At 36.6% G+C, this 12,502-nt stretch overlaps 1 protein-coding gene across 1 annotated transcript; it reads right to left on the bottom strand.

Moving 5' to 3' along the window:
* Nucleotides 1-902: 902 nt before the first annotated feature.
* LOC109076101 (transmembrane protein 158-like) lies at nt 903-2,512 on the bottom strand. Its single transcript, XM_019091906.2, has one exon. It carries the CDS (start codon nt 2,153-2,155, stop codon nt 1,493-1,495), a length of 663 nt encoding a protein of 220 aa, XP_018947451.2. The 5' UTR covers nt 2,156-2,512; the 3' UTR covers nt 903-1,492.
* Between the last annotated feature and the right edge of the window lie 9,990 nt (nt 2,513-12,502).

Raw genomic sequence — 12,502 nt, 5'->3', positions numbered from 1 at the left:
GTACTATTTTAAAAAAGGCACTATATGGTAGTGAATGAAGTGTACAAGTGTACTATCAAAACACATCAAATGCATTTGAAAGGCAGAAAACACACATTCACTCAAATGAATGCCCTTTAATATTCTTATTGGTCCATACTTAGTTTAGTTTGGGCTGAGATGAGCTAAAGGCTCTGGAAACACAACACTTTAAACTAAACAGTTGTCCTGTGGGAAATGATCAGTTTATATGTTTGCACAAATATATCTAAAACCCTATTTCACTCTTTTAGAGAGATCAGTAGAGATGGTGTTTGTTCAGGCAGAGCTGCACTATAAGAGAGTCACGGCAGAAATAAAGGTCATTATAGAGGTCAGTTAGCACAGCTTTCCTTAATGCATGTGAGTAAATTCAGCATGCAACAAGACAATAATCCTTACAGTTCAGAGCTGAGTTATGATTACAGTGGTGGCAGTGATTCCTAGGGCATTTCTTATGTCAAGTAATGCATGTAAACTATGTTTTTATTCATTCATTCTCCCTCCATTGGCATTATTTCATTTTAATCATGTCTTATTTAGAATTTTATCAAAATAATATTATCAAAGCGTAAAAAAGTCTGCCATTGCCCATTTTTACTTTTTTACATATTCTCTCAATGCAATCCAAAACTTAATAATAAACGGAGCATTTCCAAGAGGGTCCTCGCAACATCGGTGCTCGGGCCCTAATGAAACATGATACCCATAGACCAGTGCTTCCCAAACCTGTCCTGGAGGACCCCTGCACCTTTTGTATGTCTCCTTAATCAGACACACCCAGTTTAGTTCTTGCAGTCTCTACTAACGTTTTGTATACATAATGTTGAAATACTAACAGAGAGAGTGAGTCTGGCTCTTCTGCTACAAAACCTCCACAAAGGAATATTTTATGCTTTTATTGATATTAATAACAGTTATGACAGATCTATAAAGTATAAACCTTATACAAATTTGTTCACTTTTTACAAATAGATTGCCTGTCAAGCTATAATCGAGTTTTCCACATTAAAGAAACGTCTAATCGCGTTTTATTATTATTATTACAAACAAATACAAACACAAGAAATCAGTCCTCAAACATTTGAAAACCATTGGAATATGTCTGCTAGTTTTTTTTTTCGTATAAATGTTCCAACCAACTTGTCTTTATGCGCACATGCGTCCTGAGACATTCTCCGTATTTTTAAATAAACACTAGAAATCGTATAAGATAAAAACATTACAAACATTTGAATTGATATCTGAATATCACATGATATAATGTATCTCTATTACAATCAATTTATAAAAACAAATGAAATCTATAATAAAATACCTCCATCCATCAGGAGATGCAGCTTTAATAGCAGTTTCAAACACGGTTTAAGCACATGTATGACACGTGTGTCACTAAGCATATGGATGTTTGGCAAGTCAACTAGTTTAGGAGCCTATATTAGCCTACATTTGAATTCTGTCCTGTCCGGTTCTATTACCTCTGCCGTCTCTGCTCCATTCCATTGGGCAGAAATCCCGCGATAATGGGAACTGGCCATATGAGGGCAGCGACGCTCCATATTATGATGACTAAAGTCATAAAGCACGCCACCAGAGTGGATTCGATGGGCTTGCGGTTGAGCCTCCAGCTCCGGTCCCCCTTCAGCTCGTCCAGAGCGAAATCCACGCAGCAGAAGTGCACAGAGTCGCCCGTCTGCTGACCCTCTGACCTGCCCCGTCTGAATCTCCGGTACCGGGACAGACCGCATCCCACGCACAGCCTGAACTCCTGCTGGCCGCCCGTGACGCCCAGGTGCTCGATGTAGACCGGCGAGATCGCCCGGTTGAAGGCGGCGGAGAAGAACGCCTTGCCGTGGCTGTTGGTGGTGTACATGAGCACGTCGCACTGGAAGCCGAAGTTGCTGTCCCAGCGCGCCACGAGTTTGGTGGGGAGCCTCTCCACGCTCACGTTGCACTGCGAGGAGGCTTCGGGCTCCTCCACGGATCTCTTGGAGTAGCCCACATCCACGTCCAGGCTGGCCAGGAGTCTCCCGGAGGAGTTGATGGGCGGCAGCAGGAGGTCCTCGTCGCTCCAGCTGTGGGCGCAGCGGGCGGAAGCGCTCAGAGCCAGCAGGAGCGCGAGGGAGATGCTCAGCATGGCAGAGCGCGCGGTTCCTCCAGGCGCATGATGCTCTCGCTCTCGCTCGTTATTCCGCTGCAGCTGCCGAGCAGTTCGTCGTCTATCTGCTCCATCGGTTACGCGTGTGTGCTGTGCTGCTGATGCTGCTGCCTCTGCGCGCACGGAGAGCGAAGCGAGTGACCGAGCGCACGGTTGCGCGCCGCAGCGTGTGACTGACTGACTGACTGTCTGTGAAGCAGACTTCTGCTCCTTCACCTCTCTGCTTCAGCTGTTAGCGTGATGAGATGATGTCCTCGTCGAAAGGGGTAGGAGGCTTCATATGACAGTGTGATAATGTGGGCTCATGAAGATCATGTCACACACAGATGATGTGTGTTATGCATTGCACTGGAGAGACTGGGGCAAGCTGTCACACGTGGAAGTTCCACACAAAAATAAACAAAAGTACTAGTGGCTTGCACCTGATTATATTATCATTTGTTTTTAAATTATTATTATTTAAAATGATGCCAAAATCATTTTATTTTGTCATTAGAAGTGAACACAATATTACTACACAAACTAACAATGAAATTGACAAGCTTCTATAAAAATAAAAATAATTATTGAATATTTTTCTGTGAAATATTTTTTATGTCATATCATACCTTTGTGTATGTTCATGATTTGTGAAATTTGAAATCTGAAATTTTACAGATAGTGTGACAAAAGGTCAATATAAGACAAATGAACTGTTTCTATTAATATTCTACCTGGGCACTAATGGCAGAAATGTTCAGTAGTTTTTAGTAGTGCTCAATAGACGTTGAGGTATTTTCTAAGATAGCAAAAACAGTTTAAAGCACCATTTCTCTTTTGTATTTTTAAAGTGTTTTCAGCAGGTATTAGCAGTGGTGTATTCGGCATTTATGTGTATTCACATGTCATGTCTGCAGGGATTCTCTCTGTAATACCATTTACTGTTGTATGGTTTTCATTTCACATAAAAACAAAATGCCATGTTAGTTACATTATATCGTATCATAATTTAACACAGAAGTGCTGCACTAGTTCTCATTCTTTTTGAGAATAAAACCAGTAAAAAAAAAAAAAAAATTGTCTCACGTGACACTTCCTTTAGGCAGACTCACCTATGTCCTGAGGTAACATCTAACCAAATATTAATATATTTATGGACCCGTCACACGAGGCATAAAAAATGAGCCCTGTGAAGTTTTAAAGGTGTAGTTCACCCAAAAAGTAAAATTTGCTGAAAATGCACTCACCCTTAGACAATTTAAGATTTAGATTAATTTGTTTCTTCATCAGATTTGGAGAAATGTAGCATTGCATCAGTGTCTCAGCAATGGATGCTCTGCAGTGAATGGGTGCCGTCAGAATGAGAGTCCAAACAGCTGATAAAAACATCACAATAATCCACAAGTAATCCACACCACTCCAGTCCACCATGTTAACATCATGTGACGCAAAAAGCTGTGTTTGTAAGAAACAAATCCATCATTAAGCTGAATTTCATAATTAATCTGGCCAAAATACTAAAACTAGTCCATAATAGTGCTTCCTCTCATGAAAAAGTTGTCTCGTCTGAATCAGGAGAGAAATATGCACAGATCAAGCACTGTTTACAAATCATAATTAATAGATAAGACTCATGTGGACTATTGTGATGTTTTTATCAGCTGTTTAGACTCTCATTCTGACGGCACCCAGTCACTGTGGATCCACTGGTGAGTAGGTGATGCAATGCTACATTTCTCCAAATCTGGGGCCAGTTGCATAAGACTGTGTCTTAAGAACTAGTTTGACCAACTAGCAGTTGTCAAGGGGTAATCAGTCTTACTTTTCCAATACAAATAAGAACAATCAACCTTTTCATAACTGAATTTAAAAGTTATAACCAGTCTTGAAGAAAAAAAAATGAGGTGACTAAATTATTAAGACTTGTCTAAACAGTTTATGCAACCGGCCCAGAAAGAGACAGCTGATGTGTCGTACACATTACCTTCCATTTGCACCTGAAAGAGGAACGTCTGCCCTGCACTGGATTTTAAAGAAGAATGGGTTATTCATCCTCTCACCTTGCCGTTCCCTTTCCTTCACACACTGTCCAAATTCCCAAATACTGGCCCCTGAAATAAAATATATTATCCACACAGTGTGACAGTGAACAGAGGAAAAATGTAAATTACTTTCTTGTTCATTAATTATGCTATAAAAATGTAAATTGCTCCAGTGCCAAAAATGCTAATGGGACCAAGATAAAAGCCTCCTTTGTCAAAGCAGAATGTATGAAAGATTCTGAATATTTATTTTCTTTTTAAAATCGGGAAAAAGAGTGGGACATATTTGTAAATTCTGGGTTGGCATGTTTTTTGAAGAACCTCCTTTTTCCCCCTTTCGAAACACACACACACACACACACACACACACACTTACACACACACTCACTGTTATTAGGTATTGGCTGCCAATTGTTTTCCCCTGCCAGTTCAAGTTCCTATATTGATTAGGCTCTAGATGTTTCATTGATTCCAGGGGCTAGTCACATAGCCACTATGTTAAGACTGCCTTAATAACTAGTTTTGAAAGAACTGTCATGAGAAACTTAATATAGAGTTACCCAAACCAAAGTTTATTACCTAAAGCCCCAGTATACTCATGACCATACTTTTTGTCATTCTTCGCTTAGCCTACTCTTATGGAACATCCCAATGCCATCCAAATGAATATGTAAGTATGTGCTCTGCGCTTTCCTCTCAATAGCAAAATAAACACAACAAAAATGACAGTAGTGAGAAAACAGTGGTTAAGCTGTTCAGTTATGACTATGAAGCAGCTCTAGAGTGTTCATGTTTTTATTTGCATCTGAGCTTGACAGACCGAACAGAAGAAATTAACCCAAGAAGATTTCCCAAGTATAAGTAAGGGGAGTTACTAAACACAGTACTTAAAGGGATAGTTCACCCAGAAAGGAAAGTTCTGTTATTAATTACTCACCCTCATGTCGTTCCAAACACTTAAGACCTTCATTCATCTTCAGAACACAACTAAAGATATTTTTGATGAAATCTGAGAGCTCTCTGACCCTGCATAGACAGCAAGGGTCCTACCGCGATCAAGGCACAGAAACGTAGAAAGGACATCGTTCAAATGGTCCATGTGACATCTGTGCTTCAACTGTAATTTTATGAAGCTACCAGAATACTTTTTTGTGTGCAAAGAAAACAAAAATAATGACATTATTCAACAATTCTTACATGTACATTTATGCATTTAGCAGACACTCTTATCCAAAGCGACTTACAGTGCCTTCAGGCTGTACATTTTTTTTTATCAGAATGTATGTATCAGTATTCTTCTCCTCTGCGTCCCTCTGGTGCCATTAAGCTGACGCAGAACACGCATGCGCTGCGCCTTGTTTACGAGCAGAAGAATACACACGCATATCTTAATTTGTATTCTGAAGATGAACAAAGGTCTTATGGGTTTGGAAAGACATGCAGGCGAGTAATTAATGCTAGAATTTAAATTTTTTGGGTGAACTGTACCTTTAAATAGGCAGACTACACCAATCAAAGAAATGAACAGCAGGTGTGCAAATTAAACAATGAGTAGCCAAGGAAACTAACTGAAAACTAGGTCATGTGCTAACCATCTAAAACCAAAACAAACACAAACGAATCCTGACATAAACATATGCCACATGCTTAAATAGAGTTTTGTTGTGAAAGCACCACAGTCACATTTGCGTTTACATGTGGTCTTATTGTGCTTGAATTATTGGTGTGTTGCCTTTGTAATGTTTCATTAAAGCTGCAGTCTGTAGGTTTTACCTCTTTGTCGCCATCTCTGTTTGAAACCTGCAACTGCAGCTATTTGCTGAATTATTTTCATCATGTGGGTTGTGCTCCAGGCGGATGAATCTAATGTTTTTAAAGAAGTATGTGTGGCTGTCTGGTTTAAACACTATACTTTGGAATCATTCTAGATTTGGAAGTATGACCCAAATAAGAATTTTCACTTGTTATTGTCATCTGAACGAGTAAGTAACTGAGGAAAAAAAGCACAATACAATAAAACTAACGATATCGGTTAGCTCATATCACATAAAACCGTGCAAATTTTTTTGTTATACTTTGAAAACACATCAGCATTGCGTGACTGTGTGTGTTTCTGTACAGTCATTACCATCGTCGTACCATTCCAACTTCAAAAAATTATTCTTCCTTAGAACTGGAAATTTGTGTAATCCCACGTAGGCTATCTGTAATCCAACGAAAGTGAAAGTGAAAGTGACATGACATACAGCCAAGTATGGTGACCCATACTCAGAATTCGTGCTCTGCATTTAACCCATCCAAAGTGCACACACCGTGAACACACACACTCGGAGCATTTATGCTGCGGTGCCCGGTGAGCAGTTGGCGGTTCGGTGCCTTGCTCAAGGGCACCTCAGTTGTGGTATTGCCAGCCTGAGACTTGAACCCACAACCTTAGGGTAAGGAGACAAACTCTCTAACCATTAGGCCACGACTTCCCCATATACACACATATATATATATATACACACACACGTATACATTTCAGAAAATTTTTATTTTTATATATTTATATATATATATTTATAATATCAATTATATGAATATAAATATGTGAATACATATAAATATTTTCTGCATATATACATGCATGTGTGTGTATTTATATATACATAATATATATACACAGAACACACACACATATATTATGCAAGCAAAACTTTTATTTTGGATGCGATTAATCATTTGTCAGCACTAATTAAATCTGATGAATCAAGTCCCACTCTACATCTTTTCATGTTGAATATTCATTTGGAAAAGAAGTCACATTATGGAAATTGGCTGGCAACACAATTTCATGTTGACTTTAAAATGAGATATGAGAAATGGTCTTAACACTGAAAAGATGACACACCTGACCTTTAATGATAGTGTTGGCTGAATAAAATGGCTAGACTCTGGAAGCTGAGGCAGACAATACACCACACAGGAGTCTCGGGACACGTGATCATCCCCTGTGTGCACCAGCTCTTCCCCACATCTTGTAGGCAGCCAAATGATCAGCACGCTAATTAATAATATTAATTAATGAGAAGCAGGAAGGGGAAAAGGGCAGAGAGATGAGACTGATGCGCACACAGGGGACTGAAGGAGCTGTCAGCATGATAATCCACAGGAACTGTGATGGAAAACATCAAAAACACTGATTACAGACCACACATCACTGGGCTGCTGCACTGAGGAGGACTATGTTTTCATAAATCTGTCATATTTTGTTTCAGATTATACTAAAAATCCTAGGGCTTGGATAGATATAACATGATTTACATAGCTACCTTTTATCTTCCATATAGACTCAGGCTGCATTTCTGTTAGTACTGTTGCTGGCAGCAATTTTATAGTATATATATACAATTTAAAAAGCTTTTGGGTTCGATTCCCAGGGGAACACATGTTAGGTAAAAAATGTTAGCCTGAATGCACTGTAAGTCGCTTTGGATAAAAGCGTCTGCTAAATGCATAAATGAAATGAAACAATGAAATGAAACTGGTAAAACACTGGTGTTTTCTCGTGAGATGGGGCTGCAGAGGATGATAATCTGTCACTAAACACACACTAAACAGGACAGATAGGAGAGGAAAGTGAAGCAGATGAGGGAGGAAGATTTCATCTCAGATTTCGACTTCACTGTACAAAGCCCGAGGCGCTGAGCATCATTCATCAGAGAGAGAATCACACAGATGCCCGGGGCCCGAGACGAGACGGCCGTGAGGAAATAGGATCAGGGAAATTATAACCATTTCCTGACAAAGAGATCTTCATAACACTGAGGCAGAACGCTCAGATCCAACCACATCTGTAGAATGTGTGCATGTTGCTTCTCTGATAAAAGGTATTGTTCAATATGCTGTATATGGGGTTTAAGAAGTAGAGAGGACGTATTTAAATCGTTTAATCATACAGGCTTCCCATTAGTTAGTAAACCAATACACTAATAAATCTATATTTTTTGCTTACAGTGCTTTTGCATTGTTTCCTTCTTTTCGTTCATATTTATGCTTCTAGATCATGACATAGACTTTAATTTTTATATATATATATATATATTTATATTTGTTGTATACATGGAAAATTACCATGCTTTTCCAGTTTTTTAACTATATGTTTGCCATTTATATCAGTTGTGAATTTTTCTTTCTTTTTTTTTAATTTGCAGTTAATTTTAGTATTTGTAATTTTGTTCTGTTTTTGTAATTTGTCTTTCGATTTAGTTTTCATTTTTATGTTAATTTCAGTTAAAGTATCTTGTAATTTTAGTCTAAGTTTGTCATTTTTATTATTATTTTTTATATAACTATTTAACTTTTTTTTATTAATCTTTTTTTTAAGTTTTAATAATTTTAGTAGGATACTATTTTAGTAGCCAAAGTAAAATTATAAATGTTGCTTTGGCTACTAATTAACATAGATGTCCTTTTTTAAATATATTTTAAGTTTTAGTGAAAGACAACAAGTCTGTAGTACATTTACATTTATGCATTTAGCAGACGCTTTTATCCAAAGCAACTTACAGTGCATTCAGGCTTACATTTTTTACCTAACATGTTCCCTGGGAATCAAACCCACAACCTTTTGCGCTGATAATGCAATGCTCTACCACTGAGCCACAGAAACATTTTTTTTTGTATTATCTGAAAGAAACAGGCACCTTCAGTTTGACGTAAACAAAAGAAATCTAATCATCAAGTGCAGTTTGACCGCAGACGGACTGTGAAACATATGCCAGAGCCTTTGTGGGTGAAGATATGACTGAACTTCACTGACCTTACAGTAAAGGAGTCAATGCTCTGTTTGTTTCATTTGGTGTGAAATGGAGCCTGTGCTTCGCTGCCGATTTCACAAATCTGAATGCTTCAGCAGAAAACAATCTGCAATTGAGAGATAAAAGGGTTGCTACGGTAACAGGGAGCAACATCCAGCACTGAATTTTCATGCTTGGCAGCTACTGTACGACAAGAATACTGTGATGATTCAGAGTCAGATTCAAAGATGAAGAAAATTCTGATAAAACTATAATAAAAATGCACCAATAAAAACAGCTGTAAGTGGCAGTCACTGCAGGCCAAGCAGCAATGACTCATGTTTATGATTAGATGATGCTGTTGAAATATTTCTGGTTTTTACAGCATGTTGAATCTTCACTGGTTTGATAAAAAAAAGTTACAGCATCAAACGAGGAAACTGACTTACAGTATTGGATATAGTCTACCATTTCTCAAAATATCATCTTTTATGTTCAACAGAAGGAAGAAACTCATACAGGTCTGGAACAACCTGAGGATAAGCAAATAACGACAGTTGCTGGCTGCGTACGAAATCTAATAATTCCTTTCTTTATAGTATGCGAAAAACAGTACAACAAAACAGTATATATTCACATTCATAATATTCGAAAAGTGCAGATCCCATCATGGCCGTTAAATTAGTGAGGTTAAGAATTGTGCTACAATAACCCCTACAAATACAACTCATTATAAAGACTTGAAAAGAGACGGTTTCTCTGTTTTAGAGGGATGCACTCTGTTAAATTATACCATATTTATCACATCAAAATGTGTTAATACTTTACTATAGGTTAGGGGTGGATCATTTGTTTATTATTCATGATGCAACAATACATATTACTGTTATAGTTTTCATTAATAACCACTGCTATATGGATGGTCATTTTGTCTAGTGCTCTTATGAATGTTTTAGCACTTCTATTCTAAATTAAATAGCATATACTTTTTCATAGCTAGTGTTTGCATATTTCATTTCATTCTGTATCATACTGTTCTACAGATCTGTGTAGGCTACTAGTAGTGTACAATGCATTTCACTGACCCATCTGAGAAGATTTATGAATTCTGGTAGGTCACAAGACAGTAACAAAATGACGGAAATCCGAATTTCATTCATAATACTCATATTCTAGAATGTACTTTTTTTTAACACTCGTACGTTCAAATTAAGATGTACCTACTCAGTATGCGACGCATCTAGAATTTTTTTTATTTATTATTTATTTATTTAATTTTTTTTTGATGACGCATTTTTGGGTGTACTATCCCTTTAAGAGCGTGAATAAGTAGTAGGCTATGTTTCGTTTGCTCTCTAATTCTTTACAATAATAAAAGTAATAAAAAGCCAAAGGAAGCATCTCCGGTATGTTTAGAACAGAATGCCAGTGAAAATGCTTCCGTCTGTCTTCAAAGTGCATTAATAATATATCTTTAAAATGCTGTTGAAATCTTCTCCATCGTTCCTCAAGCGCGAGCGTTTAGGTTTAAATAAAGTTCGAGTGATTTGAACAACATGGCGGCGCCCGTGTAGCGGTGTGGATCTGTCAGATGAGCGCATTAACGCGGCTCCGAAATGAATAAATAATAACGAAGACACTGAACGGATCGCAGTACATCTGTATAGCTCCCGCTGTGTAAGAAGAATGCGATCCATGTTCTCGATTCTTCAGCTCTAACCATTTGACATCCTCTCCTGCTAGAAATACTGGCTTTATTACTGAAACCGATGGAGAATGTTGATAAAATGTTGTAATGTTGTGTATTACGCATCCAAATGCGTCAGACTTGACTTGCATATAAGTTGCTGTGGATCTTCCTCACTGGAAGATGAGTAACCATAGCGACGGGACACTGCTTCTTCTCCTCACTTCTCCTCCACAAACACAGCGCTGGAGTGTGTGTGTGTGTGTGTGTGTGTGTGTGTGTGTGTGAGCTGGTGGGCGGCTGACGGAAACACTTTTGTCCTCTGAAGGAGACATACATGCAGCATGTATCTCAGTCGCCTCGTGCGTCAGATGAGCAGCTGTTTAATAACTGGGTCATTATGAAAAGAAATCCAGATATGCTGAAGTGGTCAGAGGTCGCACTGCATGATGCCACATTAATACACTGATTGAAAAATATTTTGGGATGAAGGCTATATTTTAAACGCCACTGAAAATATAAATATGACCCGATATGGCAAAAATGCTCTAGTAATGAATTCCATTTGCTATTTATTAAGGCAAGACACTAGAGTTTGTCTCAGGCACTGCTAAAAGTTAGAGATTTTTGGCCTAATTTACATCCACAACTTGTCTTCTTTCAGACTAGTGGAAAAAAACAAACAAACAAAAAAACCTCCAAAATACACTTTACATTTTTGTATTGTATGCCTATAACACATCGGTATATATATATATATATTTAATTATAATAATATAAGATACTTTATTATTTAAAAAAAAAGTATTTGTACAGTACAGGTCAAAAGTTTGGAAACATTACTATTTTTAATGTTTTTGAAAGAAGTCTCTTCTGCTCATCAAGCCTGCATTTATTTGATCATAAATACAGAAAAAACAGTAATATTGTGAAATATTATTACAACTTAAAATAATAGTTTCTATTTGAATATACTTAAAAAAATAATTTATTCCTGTGATGCAAAGCTGAATTTTCAGCATCATTACTCCAGCCTTCAGTGTCACATGTAACATCCAGTCTATCACATGATCATTTAGAAATCATTCTAATATTCTGATTTATTATGAGTGTTGGAAACAGTTCTGCTGTCTAATATACTTGATGAATAAAAGGTTAAAAAGAACTGCATTTATTCAAATAAAATAAAAAAAATTCTAATAATATATATACTAATAATATATTTTTCTTTACTATCACTTTTTATCAGTTTAAACACATCCTTGCTGAATAAAAGTATTGATTTTTTTTTAAAAAAAAAAAAAAAAAATTACTGACCCCAAATTACTGACCAGTAGTGTATATTATTATTACAAAATATTTATATTTTAAAAACATAGCTTTTTTTTTTTTTTTTTTTTTTTTTTTTTTTACTTTTTATTCATCAAACACTAAAAAGTATTATCAATGTTTCTGAAAAAATATTAAGCAGCAGAACTGTTTCTAACTTTGATAATGAATCATCATATTAGAATGATTTCTAAAAGATCATGTGATAATAATCCTAAAAAAATTCAGCTTTGCATCACAGAAATAAATGATAATTTAAAGTATAATAAATTAAAAAAACAATTATTTTCAATTGTAATAATATATCACAATATAACATTTTTTTTCTGTATTTTTGATCAAATAAATGCAGGCTTGATGAGCAGAAGAAACTTCTTTCAAAAACATTAAAAATAGTAATGTTTCCAAACTTTTGACCTGTATATATAAAATTGCTGAAATTTTATACTGGATTGTTAAAGTCATTTTTACCCACATTTATGACCCAAATGATACTAATTTATTAGAA

This window comes from Cyprinus carpio, chromosome B16 (assembly GCF_018340385.1).
Source record: "Cyprinus carpio isolate SPL01 chromosome B16, ASM1834038v1, whole genome shotgun sequence".
NCBI classification, from domain to species: domain Eukaryota; kingdom Metazoa; phylum Chordata; class Actinopteri; order Cypriniformes; family Cyprinidae; genus Cyprinus; species Cyprinus carpio.
The sequence above is the reverse complement of the archived record's forward strand: the minus strand, read 5'-3'. Positions and strand labels throughout refer to the sequence as shown.

What these genes read in the sequence shown, in the direction of transcription:
- LOC109076101 (XM_019091906.2), bottom strand. Translation starts at nt 2,155, where the DNA reads ATGCTGAGCATCTCCCTCGCGCTCCTGCTGGCTCTGAGCGCTTCCGCC.